Genomic DNA, 15209 nt, shown 5'->3' with positions numbered 1-15209 from the left:
AAATACGATTCTATTTAGTGGAAGTGTAATTGAACAACACAGCAATGTATACCCTTGTTTTTCTCAGAGTGTAACAGGGGATGCACATACAGTACATCAGCCTAATTACCATTATAATAGCTGTTGAGTCACACTATGCTGTAGCCACTTCCTCAGCTGTTATGAAGCCATTTCAAGAAGCAGAAAAGCTCTTGAGAGTACTCTAGGCAGCCTGCATGCACCACCAGCCATCTCGCACACTGAACAGCATTGACATTCAGAGGCTGATGCCGTTGGCTGCCCGATCATGATGGATTCAGATTGAGAGCAGAAAAGGCACGGAGAGGCTCAGTGTTGCTAGAGCCCTTATGTATAAAAAAAAAAAAAAAAAAAACTCTGACTGTTGCAGCAGTGAGTTGTGGCGCTGAGAGGAGAATGCTGAGTGAGTCTGGGTGATAGAAGCCCACGGGCAGAACGCATAGGAGCAAATGCATGACGGGTCTCTCAATATCCTTGTTAGGGAACTGTAAAATAACTTATGAGTGCCGGAGAAGTGATGTATTTTAGTTTGATTGAGGGATGGAGGAGCAGAAGGAGAGAGGTGAGCAGCCAAAAAGTTTTACGTGACGGGACGCCTCTGTGGTGCACCTGGTAGAACGAGTATCATTAAGGCTTAGACCTAACCACAGTGGCCTCCAGTTCAAATCTAACCTGTGGTCCTTTGCTGCATGTCATCCCCTGTCTCTCTCCCCAGCTTCCCTGTCTCTCTTTGTCACTGGAACTATAACAAAAGCATAAAAAGCCCCAAAAAATAAGAAAAAGTTTTATGTGTCACTACAGTAGCAGTGGTTGTAGTAGTCATCAGAAGTCCTCCATTGTTCATCTTCTGTGTCTTGGCTCTATTTTGCAACAAATGCAGTGAGTAGAAGTATAGGTCAAGTTTTCAACTTGTCTCTCATGATCTGGTTGCTAACTCTATGGCAGATAATTAAAATACTTATAAATTACATCGTGGCCTCCAATCCTGATCATCACGATGCTGTCATTTTATTGATTGTATCAATTTTTAACTGTGTTGGAAACTGTGAATTTGTATTGTCATTATCAGAGTGAGGCAGCTGTGCAATGATAGGATATTGTGTAACACTTTAAAATTATAGCTTTTGTGTAGGTTACTGATTTATCAGCATCATATTACAGGATATCATCCAGCAATGATGAAAGTCACCCCCAACCATTTTGGTTACCCTGTCCTGTGTTTGGCCAGATGCTGTTTCATTGTTTTTTGGGATTTTTTGTTGTTTGTTTTATTTTATTTATTTATTTTTTTGGTTTTTTGTTATATATCAAATTACATCACTCATTTTTCTTTTTTCAGTTATAAGTAGTGTAAGGGATTACAATTTGAAATTACTAATCGCAGTCACACTTCATCACTTTGACAGCAGAGAGTCAATATGTTGGCTGTCTTACCAGGAGTTTGATGATGGGTTAAAATCAGCTTGGCACTCTGCATTCAGTGGACTGTCTGGTCAGGGATGTGCCCACTTCACACAGGGGCTTGAAGTGGATGTTCGCCTTCAGAAGGCATCTTGTTTTATATGGAGTTGGAGGGTGTATGAACCACTCAGCTGAGGTCTGGATGGTCAGTAAATCTTTCCAAAGTGTCAGGCTGCTGCCTCATTAAACCACAATATCTCATTTTTTATTTCCCTATGTTAAATAAAAAACATGCAGAATTGCTTTGCAGTCATTAAAAGGCACCTTTGGGGGAGCTGCACTGAGTAAGAAAAGTATGAGCAATGTAATGCAGTAGTTTTGAGTAATTAGCAAAGTAATAAATTCACTTTGTTAATGTGTATGAGCAATTGCCCAGTGCTGGTTATCTGGTCGTCTTTTTTGTTGTCGTTGTCGTTTTGAAGTTCGCGTGCATTGTCAAATCCCTGCACAGAGGAGCAGGGAGGTACAGACCCTTTTTCTCACTGCTGGAAAATCACAAGTGTAACTAACAACATTAGACGTGCCAGTTAAACATCAATGCAAAACACTGGGACATCTAAATGGGATTCAACCAGTATTAAAGCTGAGCTAACTGAACTCTAAAACAAGCTGGCGTGCTGCCACACACACACACAGTTGATTTGGTGAACATGTTAGCGGACAATTATCTGCTTGCACATTCAGCAGACACAGAGCATAATTATTATTTATTATTATTATAATTATTATTCATTCTGAGTTGTGTCTCTGTCCACCTGCTGAATGTGAGTCCAATATCCACCATCTTTTTATCTCTGCTTTGGTTTCTAACAGCTCCTGAGGTAAACACGTGGCTCCTTAGTTGCTGGATGTTTCCAGCTGTTAACCCTTTCTCCTGATAGATGCTGAGCAGGTCGTGTACAGGTGGTTTTTTAGAGTTTCCTTCCTGAAATCTGCTATAAACAAGTTTAATGAGAGCGGTCAGACTGAATCATAAAGTAAATTAACATCCATTAAACCAAGAAAATGAGCTAAAGAGGCTCAAACGGTCCATAGAACTGCAGAGTAAGTCTCTGTAGGTTAATCACAATGATCGACCTCTTTCTTATCACAGCAAATAACTAGAATCAATGTCAATATAAAAATATGATTTGTAGAGCTTTAAAGTTAGTGATTACACCAGTGTTTGTCCAGTCTGTAGTACATTGGTTTGTCAGTCTAGTGGCTCAATTTCTCTCCCACTCATTAATCCAACCTTGTGTGCACCATGTCCCCTATACAACCTTTGAGTAAAATACAACTCCCATAACTTCTGTTTTTTTTTTTGTGCTCTTTAAGCATAATGTACAACAGTCGCCTTCCTTTCTTTCAGAAAGCCGAACTATTAAGTGGAGTAAGATGGAAGTTTAGAGAGGCCGGAGTAAGACAACGCCACAATGAAACACCTCCTGCTCCTCTTTTATCACAGCTGTAATTGCCTCACTCCATTTCTCAAAGGAGTAAACGATAACACGCGTCCCCGCAGCTTCTCCGCCCACAGCTATCTGCTACCTCACACATTGTCCTCCACCTTCCTCTCCTTCTCCTGCCCCTCTCTCTCTCTCTCTCTCTCTCACTCTGTCACATGCACAGTCTCATATTAATTCCTCCCTTTATTCCTGCGATATATTACTCTCTCTCAAACGCATGGAGCCCCGCTCTCATAAACACCGACCCGCTCATTAATTCAATCTCTGATGATTTGTTTTCTCACTCACTGCACAAACACACACCTAGGCTGTTTTTTTTCCCCTCACTCTCATAAACACTCTTTCTTACACTTTAATTTCTCCGTCCATCTCTCCTTCCTCACAGTGGTAAATGGGTTTGACGCGGAGTCTTATTTGGCTGCTGCACTGTAGCTTCCGAGCACTGATTTGCAGCAATTGCCTGAGAGCCTTCCGCTGTTTGTTTTGGAGATAATGATAATGCTTGAGGGTGAGCAGACCCAACTCATCACAGCCTTTTATGGCCTCAACAGTGACAGTGTGCAGATTAGAGATGACTATTACAGAGAGATACAGCATTCGATAGCCACTTGTTTGAAGAATCACTCTCACACAAGAATCAGCTGAATTACAAAGGTTTGAAGAGCAGCAGAAGAAACAGTCGAATCGGTGTTTTGACTAACCAGTGGGCTTGGTTTGGAAATTATTGATATAAAGGAAGAAATGTTTAACTGAAAGAGACAGACTCAGAAACAGGTCCCATGTGATCAGATTAGCATCTTCTGTGTGGATTCTGTAAATTGTTTGATGAAAGTGATTTCCCCTACATTATAATGGTCTGCTGATGACTATCACATTTTCTTGTTGTCTCTATGTACGTGAAGCATTAGGCCAGAAATGTGCATGGATTTTGCGTTGTGGGCTTCACAGCTAAGTGGGAAAAGACAGATTATAATTGCTGAGAGCAACCTCACAGGATCTATCTCTTACGCAGCAGTTTTTATGTTCCAGCTTTGAATATTATCTACAACAGAGGGGCTATGGGCATTGTTGCTGGCTCCGGCTGTGTAATGTCAAATCAATACCTGGTGCGTTTCAGGTTTCACAAATGAAAAATACAAGCAGATTTCCAGATCAATGTACAAGAGGGATGTATGACTCGAGGCTTACACTGCTCTTGTAATACAAGACAGATCCACAGCAAAGCGTCACTGGTTGAACAGCTGAGCTTAATCTATGGGCCCAGATGAAAAATCTGCACTTAGTTGGCGCAGGTTTGACTTGTTCTTATTGACTGAATAAGCCAGACAAATCTATAAGTAGGGGTACAAAAGTTAAGAAAATTTAAAGTTTGCTTTTGGGTAGCTCAGTAATTAAAAACACAGACCTCTGAAGTGTCAGGAAAAGCTCAGAATGACAGATAAACTCCAGTAACATTGAACATTAGATTTTAGTTTTACCAACCAGGAGACCATGTGGTGGAGCAAAACTCTTCATCTGTAACGCAGGATTTCCCAAGGGGGAAAACACAACCTGATGTAGTTGTTTGATGGAGAATTCCCATATGACTAGTGGAAAATGTTGTGGCATTCACAGTATTGAGAATGTAATTTATTTTCTTAAGTGATTTATGGAGCCAGTAATTGCCTTTCATTAAGAAACATAAGTTGCTTTTGCAAAAGAATTATTTGTGTAGTCAAATCTTGCTGTAGTGTATCTGTATCAGACCTGCCCCTGCTAGTGTGGTGGATGAGTAACTAGTAATGTTAAAGGAAATTTAGCCAATGGGTTCCAGTGAAGAGCTATGATGAAAGGCAAGAGAATAGGGATTAAGAGGATTTAAATTTTTAGTTTTCTTGTAATTCAACAGTTGATGTCAAAACATTTTCTCAAGATCATCAAATGACTGTTTGAAATGATTTAAAATCATTTTTAATGACATTTTATTGTATGATATGAAAACAAGACTGTTACCTTTGAAAAACAAAATAACACAATTTGTCTGTTACAAATGAAAACTTTTCAGCATTAAACACATTTTTGTTCAGATCAATACTCTGTATCTCTATAGTTTTGTGCAACAGCCCCAGTTGGTCTGGTATGACTGGTAGCTCAGAGTGGCTGCTGTTAGCTGCTGTTAGCAAGCTTTATGCAGATGTTGCTCAGTTAGTTTGATTAATTCATAAGTCATAAAAGGTTTCAGTGGTTTTATGAAAAAATGAAACAAGAAGCTTTTTTATCATAAAAATCTTAACTTAATGTCCTCTTATTAGCTTTCTGCTAAGCTTTCAATTGCATCTCTTAAAAAAAAGCTTTGAGCTTCGAACAAACACCATTTGCTGAGGAAGACTGTTAGATGTAGCTGAAAGGTTGACATTTCCAGAGAGAAGAAGCCAGAAAGTTGAGGTAAGATTTTTTTTTTTTAAAAAACCACTACTTGGTCAAAAACAAACTTTTATACTCACAAAATAAGAAAGGAATTAAGGAAATAAATAACAATAAATGAGTCTTGGGAAATGGGGTAAAAGTGCCATCATGCTGCAATTTCCACTCTTTTACTGTAAGTTACAGAGTCTTCCTCTAAATGTCAACAATAAGTGGCAGTCACATTCCTAAAAAGTTGTCCTCTAGTATGAAAGGCTGACCTGCCAAGCTCCAGTCAAGAGACGCAGCTCACTTCCGGTGTTATGTTTGAGTCTGTTTTGTTTGAGTGTTTGGTTTGATGTGGATGATGAGAAAACTGGCTGAAAAGCTGTCTGTTAGCAGGAGGATGTAAAAAGGCAAAGGCAAATAAAAGTTCTTCAAGTTGTAGGATTTGCTCCCACAGGGATCACTGATCAGAGCATTTCACTGACTAGTTGCCAAATTTAGGGATTCCAAACAAATTCCGTTTACTCATGGTACTGTAATACGATTTGAATAACAGTAGGCCTCTCCACAAAAAGATTACTGACATTTACCATCCAGCTTCAGCCTTTCCAAGCCTGACGACTGTTTCACTGTCAGGCCAGTAGTTGGTACAAATCTCACTCCAGATTTGTCCCAGTTCAGACGACGAATCCTGGGAAGACATGAAGTCCAGGAACTCAAGCTGAGCTTCCTCCTCTGATGAGACATGTAGACGCACAAAGGCAGTAACTAATGGTTTGTTTGGATGCTCCTTGTCAACTGTTAAATCAAAGTTTTCCAACTTCATCACTATCTGGCAAAGTGTCAATAATGTTTGAGAATGTGTTTTATGATGCAGGAGTTTATAAGCTCTGACAAATCAACTCAACAGTAACAAGTAGGCCAGGTTAAAGGTAGGCTAAATATATTCATGCATTCTCTATTTAAAGTGGCCTGTGATGAACAACATAGTTTTTGGCAACTGAACAAACGATGAAGCTTCAGACCAGGTCTCATGATTTACACCTGCTATTTTCATCAGTTTAAGTTAAGTGATCTATCAAAGTCACATCTTTATTCTTGATTTTATTCCCTCTTTTTAATTTTGTTTTTTAAAATTGTCTAAAATTTCTTTCCAGGCAAAACTATGTCCAATAAATGCAATTTTCCCTCTTTAGAATGCTACTGAATATGGTTCCCATCAAAATGAATTTCAGTTCAGCTCAAATCAAAACACTTTATTGGTCCCTCAAGCAGAAACGTTCGTGTTTGTTTTAATGCTATTGTGCTGCTTGGTAAAGATCAAAGCATTCAGAATGTGGGTTTAAATTTTTTATTTTAAATGAGAAATAATGATTCTGTATTTTTTCAACCACATATTATTTAAATCTAAAAATGTAAAACTTACACTTGTTCTTCTCTCTAGAAACATCCTTGTACACACTTTTTTTTAAACTTTAGTTCACTTTACTTTAATTTTACACTTAAGTCAAATCCAACACACTTTACGTTCTCTCTCTCACTTTCTTTCCTCAAACACTCACACGATCCGCCTCATCACTTTCATCACTCTCACCATCACAGCTATAATGTGACTTTGCATCTCGAAAATGCAACTGAGAAAGAGCTCACCTTTTTTCTGTGATTAACGTGTTCAGTGTTAGGGCTGCTGTAATGTTGTTTCAGTGAATATTCGCTTATTACATATTGTCAGTCTGATTAATCAGTCATTGCTGAGGTAAATCAAGGCTTTTGCACAAAAATTATGTAACTTTATAAGAATACATTACCTGGCATTTATCACTGAATGTTTCCCGCTGCAACATGCATGTCAATATTTTCTGAGCCACTGTTAGATTTATGCTATGAATCCTGTCTTACTTTGTGTTAAATAGCTGATAAAAATATTTTATGGGTCCAAGTAGGAAATCTTCTGAAGCTGCAGCATAGCTTTGATCTATGATGTTGCCTCAGAGGATTTCCCTCTTTATGAAAAATAAAATTGTTGGAGAAACATTATATTTCAATTCTTTTGAAATTTTTGAAACTTCTGAAGTTTTTGAAAGCTGATATTGGTTCCAGCTTTCAAAAACCTAGGAGCCCACCTCTATAGGGCCTCATCTTAAGACTAACTGCACTGAAAGTCATCCACCAAAAAGCATTTCAATGTTAATCGTGTCTCATTCTGTGTCCGTCCAGCCATGTTCACAGAGGTGCCTCATGATATGACTGCCCACAGAGGTCAGGATGTGGAGATGGCCTGCTCCTTCAGAGGGGCAGGAACGCCCTCGTACTCACTGGAGATCCAGTGGTGGTACATCAGGAACCATCTCGACTGGACGGACAGACAGCCCTGGACGACCAATGAAGTAGGTTTACAACAGGAACTGTGGCTGCCTTATGATGTGAAATAATGAATTATTGGAAACAAACTCTTCGTTAACTAGCAGCTTCTGCTTCGGGTCTTTAGCTTAAAGGATATTCATTCATGCTTTTATGACAAGACAAGAATATGAAGGCTAATCTTAAAATTATTACACAAATTGTGAGTTGTAAATATCCATCACAGTTAAATGATATACTCCCTACTTACTGTAGTTGTGGAGCACGCTGTTGTGTGCAATAGGGGATACTAACATTTTGTCACATTCACTTTTGTTTTAATTTCAAAATAATACGTAGCTTATGTACAACGTTTAACACTGATGACCACTTGTGTTTCTTACCCCTCCACCAGTTATTCTTTAAAAGGTATCTTTGTTGTGATATTTATGTATCTTGGATTTTTATCTTTAAAGCAGCATTAATCAATTTTTGGCCACAAGGGGGAAGGAAATTATAACTTGTTTCTGGTTAACGCGGTAGCAAGCAATGCAGTCACAGAATTAGAATTCACACAAAATTCTTGTTTAAACAGAGAAGAAAAGAGAAAAATTAGCTTCTGCATGATCAACAATGTTCACCAGCCACTTCACTTTGTCTGTCTACTGATTTGGTGATGGCTTTACACAGAGGCTGATAAGAGCAGGTCACACTGAACTATATGCAGCATTCAAAGTGAAACTAAGGTGAAAAAGCTGTAGAGATGCAGAGCTGGGTGATCTATCCACCATAGGTGACCTCTGTCAGCCATTTGATTCAATGACAATCCAAAAAATTTGATTAATGCAGATGAATAAAAAAGATAAACGGCAATCCTAAAAAATCCTTAATGTCTAAAAAGATTAAGATTTAATCCCTTCTCACGTGTTTGTTTTTTTTTTCCCCCTAGGTGGCTCCTGAGGAAGAGATGCCAAAGGATGCTACAAAGATAAGTGTGAGTTAACCTCTATCTGCTTTCGTTGTTTGAGAAAAGCTTTATGTTTGCCTTGGTTTTATACAATGAAATAAGACACAAAACCCTCATGATTATATTTCAAATTCTTGCTCTGAATGATCTGCAGATGTTGTGCTCATGCCGTATTGCACACAAGGATGTGATTTTCACTCAGCGAAGCTCTTAGTATGGTGAATGATGACAGACACAGCAACATGTTCACTTCACCCATGATGGTTTTGTAAAATCACAGCGTCAGCCAAAGAGCAGACAGCGCTGGTGCTGGTGGGTGGTTAAGTGTCATACACAAGGGGACACGGCCCGCAGTGCATCATATTCAGATTCTCATAAACGCCCCTGCATCTTTATGACTGCAACACCAAATCCCAATAATAAACAGTGAGGGCGACAGGCTGGGAAGTCAGCAGAACTTTTTATATCTCCTCTGGTATCCATCAAGGCTTTTAGTAACTCACCCAGGCGAACAGTTTCCCACAACAAGCAGAGAGGGCCATTTACTGAGGAAGACAGCACAACCATATGCCGACTCAAAAGTTTGGCTTTTTCTTTCTAATTAACTGCAAAAGTGAGCTGAGTGTAGGAACTACTGCACATTATCTCCACACCAGCCTGTTCCTCCTGATAAATCTCTCTCCTCCCAAAAAAATGAGCAACAATTTTGCACATAAAAACATTTTGTGTAAAAGCACAAGATGTAAAGTTAAAAACATTAGATGTTTAAAGATAAAGATACATTTACATTGTTTTTTGCATGTGAAGACACGAAAACACAAAAAAACATAAAGCCTCTCCCCTTTCTCCCTTCAGGCTTGCTGATTCACTGTAATGAAAGCACCAGCTGTGGTTTGGGTGACTGAGTGTGTGTCTATATATGTGTGCCTGTTTGTGTGGGTGGAGCCGAACACTGCAGGCTGTACAGCTGGAAAATCATTATTAGCTTTCTGTTTATAATGGATGCAGGCCAGCATCAATATAGTAAAACAGAAACATGGCAGATACTCACACATACGCCAACACAAACTGATGAACAGTGCTACAGAAAGTGTTTTTCATACAGTCATAGACGAGTGTAGGGACTCTCCGGCACACTCACACACACACACACACACACACACACACACACACACACACACACACACACACACACACACACACAATCCAACATCTACTAGCGTCACAGGGAGGAAGGTGGATGATAAATTAAGTCGTATTTATATCTTTGTGCGTCACATCTCATGATGTCCCCAGACTGTCATCTCAGCAGAGTTGCTCTGTGAACTTGCAGAGCTTTTAGCTACCAGATGTAGTCTCTTCATGCTTTCAAGGCCACAAATAGAATTTGTTAAACGACACCTTTGTCAGAGTCTGTGTGATTGATTGGCTGGGCGGAGGCGCACTTGTGGAGTGTATCGAGGCTACACGAGTGGTTTCAGCATCACACCTATGCTGTGGCTTTCATTACTTCATTATATCACTTCATGTACAGCATCTATCTATCTACATTATATCCTAAGTTATTTTCTCTTTTTTAAACACAGCAAAGTCTGTATATATATATACGAACCTTTTCTATGTATTCTAACGAATAATCACTGTTAAATTGATAACTGGTGACTGCCGACACCATTAAAGGAATAATTTGACATTTAGGGAAATACATGCTTATTTTCTTTCTTAGATAAGAAGACTGATGTACGGTCTGCTCTGATGTTGTTTTGTCTGCTTTCAATCAATTCAATCAATCTGCCTGTGGACTGTGAATGAAAATTAGCCTTTGACATTATCAGTGTGTCAGATTTTGCCAAAAGGCTGATCGTGATGTTGAAGTTAATTAATCAATAAATAAATGATTAAAGTAAAGCAAATATTTAGCTGGGGCCAGTAGATTGTTAGCTTAGCTTAGGATAGAGACTGGAAACGAGGGAAAACAGCTAGTCTGGCTCTCTCCAAGAGTGATCAACAGGCACCTGTAGCTCAGTATTAATACCTTATATCTTGTTTGTTTAACTTGTATAAGACAGTGACAGATTGGACAGATGGTTTTACAGGAGATAATGGGTCAAACTGTTTCTTGGCTGGAAGCAGTGACTTGAGTTTCCATTATTTGCCAGACAGCCTCACATGATGAAAGGACAGATGACAGATGTCACCAAAAATTAGTCCGGCGACTGAAACCACAACCGCTTTTATACATTGTCTTTTTGTACGTATTAAACAAGCAAGACATAACGTGTTAGTTACTGAGCTATAGAGTGTCTGGACAGAGCTGGCTGTTTCCTCCTGTTTCCAGTTTTGCTGGAAGCTATAGCTTCCTAACAGACAGACATGAGAGTAGAGAGTGGAGTTCTCAGAAAAGAAAGTAAAGCATACATCCCCAGCTAGTGCACTCTCTGCTTTCATTACCACTCACTCGGTTTCATTGGCAGATGGCTCGACTGACTGAGCATTTGTGTGATAGTACCAGTAAGTGTGTGTGTGTGTGTTACGGGGGAAATGGTTTGGTTTCTTTTTTCTTTTTGTGCATCCACTTTGATTCTGCAGGTTCTGAAAAAGACAAAAAACAAACCAAAACTTGTGATGAAAAGTTGAAACCATAATCAATAAAATGCAACCTTCCTCAATTCAATGCACGTTTGGAAGATATTGCTGTGCAACTGATTACTGTGTAGTTTTAGTAGTATTACTTCAGTAACTGTACTTGTGCTACTGCGTTTTAGCATTAGGCTAACCATTACCCTGTTGTGCAGTTGAACAGTTGCTGTTCGCTGTTCAGCAAAAGTTGCACAAGCATGTAGTGAGATTATGATTTCTTTTAAAATCTCACCATGATTTCTTGCCTATCTTTGACAGGTCGTAAAGGTTGTGGGCAGCAACATCTCCCATAAACTCCGCCTCTCCCGAGTCAAGCCGTCTGACGAGGGCACCTACGAATGCCGCGTCATTGACTTCAGCGATGTCGCAGGCGCCCGCCACCACCGCGTCAGGGCCTACCTGCAGGTGGTGCCAGAGGGCGACGTCGTCGACAGCAACCGCAACGACAACTTTGAGGCTGTGGACGATACCAAGAGAGGAGTGGGGTTCGTTGACGGGGATGACATGGAGTCTCACGGTGGTGCCAGAGAGCATGCTCACAGCCATCACCAGAATCACGGGCACCACCAGGAGCACGGCAAGCGGCCTTCGTCGCCAGCTCACCACGGCCACAGCCACAGCAGCAGCAGTCAGCAGCACAAGGCAGGCAGGGAGCTGAGGAAGAGGGACGTGGACAGTAACCACAGCCACAATGACTGCACCAACGAGCCAAGCTGTGCACCGTAGACGTCAGATCATTCCACCTGAGCGATAGATTACATAACGTGATGTGCGTCACAGCATAAAAAAGCTATTGTTCCCACACAGCGCAGGCCTGTGCACAAATCCAGAATCCCTAGAAATGTATAGTATGGTTAATTCAAAAGCACAGTGCTGTAAACTGTGCAGGGAATGTGGCTTTTTGTTGCTGTGCATGGGTCTGCGTTGGACTGCTCAGTAAAGCCTGGCTTCACGACATTCAGCAAGGGGGGTGGGTGGGGGGGCTGACATGTAGATCTAGGCAGCTCCACTGTTTCTGGTCTCAGCACCAACAAAAAAGACTCTTGCCCTACTATTAACCCATACTCTGTTCCACTCTTGTACTTAAGATGCTGTAAATGATACAACCCTGCTTTCATGCTCACATTTCTTCCACTGCCTTACTCTGTCGTTTGATACACCCTCAGAAAAAAAGCATAATGTTATACCTTTTGAAACTGGGTCTGTCTCCAGTAAAAGAAAATGTTGACTGATTTAAACTCAACCATCAGTAATTCTTTCCTTGGAAATGTTGTCCATAGCTTTTTACCTAGACCTAAAGCTTCATTGGATCTTCCTGTGCATTCAAGTAATGGACATGAATATGGTGCAAAACTTGTATATCCCCAAAATTCAGCAAGTTATTCAGTGTTTACTTGCAGGGAGAAAGAAACATGCTTTTTTCAGCAGGAATTCATCAATGTCCCAGAGTTACAGTGCTCATCAAGGACAGATGCGTCCTCATTTCATTTCAGCTGGACTAAACACAGTGGCAGTGTGGAAAGCGTGGGATTTTCACAACCGTGGGTGTTCGTAATTCAAACAAAGCACGTCACAGGCCGCATTGTCCCCACAGCACTTCTGAGTTCATGAACAGCACAACAGAAAGTGTGATTTTTATTCACCCCTTGTGGTTCGATCCCTTCATGGCTGTTCATGCTGAGGTAAATCAATCAAATTGTTCCATGTGGACACTACCTGCTTGGAAAGTCATGAAAAGATCAAATCTGTGCTACTGAATTGCAAATCTGATTTGGTGCGCCTCTGAATCTGGATTATAAATGATTAGAAGAAATGTGATCTTGGTGCAAGATACTTTTTGGGAAGAGCAGTGCTGTATGCCTATCTCAGCTTAGTTACCTTATTGCGATGCTCTGGCCCAGTGCTCATCAATCATGAAAAAAGCCTCAATCCTCTCCACTACAAGCCTCTAATCCACTCTGTATATATGACTGTATAATATGAAATAAAGTGAGTGCATGTTCAGTAATTTTCTTAAAAACTTTTTCAACCAACCATACACAAGGACAGTGTGTTAGTTAAAGATATTTTTGTTCATTTAAAAAAATGCCCATTTTGTTCTGAATTCTGTTTCCTACTTTAGAAGTCTTGTTAAATAGTTTTTTTTTTTTTTTTCTTTTTCAAAGCGGTTTTCCGTTGCTTAACTGCTCTCCTAAAGTGCTGTACAGACAGATGAATGACACATTCTCTTCATAGCTCCTCAGAAATGGGGTTTCCCTAATGTATCTTAGTACTTCAGCAGTGTTTCTTAAACTACTGTACTGGATGTGCAGGGCTGCAAACATGAGTGTTACCATATTTTAATGAGCCTGAACATGGCATTCATTTCCTGCAGTTTGGAACTTGTAAGTCTGAGAAGGTTTGAGAGGCCATTTTACGTCTGCCATTTTTGTAACTTGATGATAATCTCTTTGCTTAGATGCTTGTGTGAAGCTCTGCCCTGGTCTGTAAAGGTTATGGGAAGCACACAGTATGGGCGTTTGGGACAAATATTCTGAAGGGATCAAATGCTACTCAGTGAATGTGGATAACATACTGTATAAAGCCTTGAGCTGTGAGGGTGAGAAATAAGAGGGAAACGTTAGTGAAACACTGAGATTGGCTGTCCACGCTGCCCCGAAATACAGTCCGAGTCTCAAGGATGTGAGAGGCTTTACTTCTCTGCTGTGGTATCCATCAGAGGAACATCAGTGCTCATGTCAGTGTGGGCAGTCCTTGTAGACTGGAAGGAGCAATCAGTGGGATTGTTTTTTCAAGCAGTAACTTCGATTTGATGTTTTGTAAAGAAGAGCTCACTGTAAAAAAAAAAAAAAAAAAGAGGAAAAATGTACATTTCTTCTAGAATGTTTGGTCTCACACTAAGTGTATGCCTTTATCAAATGAAATAAATTGTATATGAAACAACATTTTCTTGTTGATTTTAAATGTGAAAGTGAAAGACACAACAAGCTTAGATTTCAGTCGGAGCCTCCGGAAGAGTCACTACACATTTATATTTATGGGGGTTATTGGGGTGTTTGTCGGTTCTACGTCAGCTGTGGTTTAGGTTTTGACCCTTGCTGTGTGTGTCTGTCCATGTGCATTAAGGAGAAACGATATTAGGTAGTTGCCTGTGTGTAATAGGTGCTGCCAAAGCACCCCGCCTCCCATTGCTGCTGATGACTAATGGTGCTATTGTCAGCACTGGCAGCAGGATAAATAGCAACAGCACAGGACGAGATAAAGAGGCGCAGTGCCGCGTCACTCGAGTTAAGCCAGGCCAGCTAAATACAAAACACGTGGCGATCTTGTTTCCCCAACACTAGAAGGCTCATACATTCATTATGGAGCAATGAGGTGTGGAGGCACCGGGCTGTGAGGTGATGCAATAATGGGGAGGGGGAGCTTCCTGTTTCCTTCATTTACACATCTCTGGAACCCTGTAGGGCTCTGAGTGACAACCTGTACAATGACAGGCTGGCCAGTAGCTCTGTCATGAGGCCTTCGATTTCTCTGTAGTTACACAATCTCGTCCATCTTCAGCTGACAGCACATGTGATGTCGGTGCCAGGGAAGCTCAAAGGTTAGAGAGGGAATCCCCCAGCACCGCAGACTTCCTCCATCATTAGCATGGCTGCACCTGCCAGGAAAGTCTTACAGGATGAGCCTGTCTGGGTTTTACTCTATTTTTCTAACTGTAGCAAATTCAATGAAAAGACCAAAACCAACAATGTGCTGGTTCATCTCTCAGTATTTTCTGATTCCTCTACACTGTCTCTGCCTCTCAAGCCTCGAGTCTATTGGTTCCAACTGAAGACATAAAACTTTTTATTTTTTTATTTTATTTTAATCACTTTCTGAAACATCTGGGCACTGTAGTTTTTACCAAATGTGACTCAGTTACACTTTGCAGCCCACAGATTATAGTG

At 40.4% G+C, this 15209-nt stretch overlaps 1 protein-coding gene across 1 annotated transcript in view; it reads left to right on the top strand.

Moving 5' to 3' along the window:
• Positions 1-14275, top strand: part of vstm2l (V-set and transmembrane domain containing 2 like) — a 49937-nt gene extending 35662 nt beyond the window's left edge. Inside the window, exons 2-4 of the mRNA XM_071475468.1 lie at positions 7533-7702; positions 8605-8649; positions 11521-14275. Coding sequence (XP_071331569.1) covers positions 7533-7702; positions 8605-8649; positions 11521-11988 — 683 coding nt within the window. The 3' untranslated portion in view covers positions 11989-14275. The remainder of the gene's footprint in view (positions 1-7532; positions 7703-8604; positions 8650-11520) is intronic.
• Positions 14276-15209: the final 934 nt, after the last annotated feature.

This window comes from Trachinotus anak, unplaced genomic scaffold (genome assembly GCF_046630095.1).
Source record: "Trachinotus anak isolate AG129_WGS33_773 ecotype Australia unplaced genomic scaffold, CSIRO_AGI_Tana_v1 ptg000004l, whole genome shotgun sequence".
NCBI lineage: Eukaryota > Metazoa > Chordata > Actinopteri > Carangiformes > Carangidae > Trachinotus > Trachinotus anak.
This window is presented reverse-complemented; position numbering and strand designations above follow the sequence as displayed.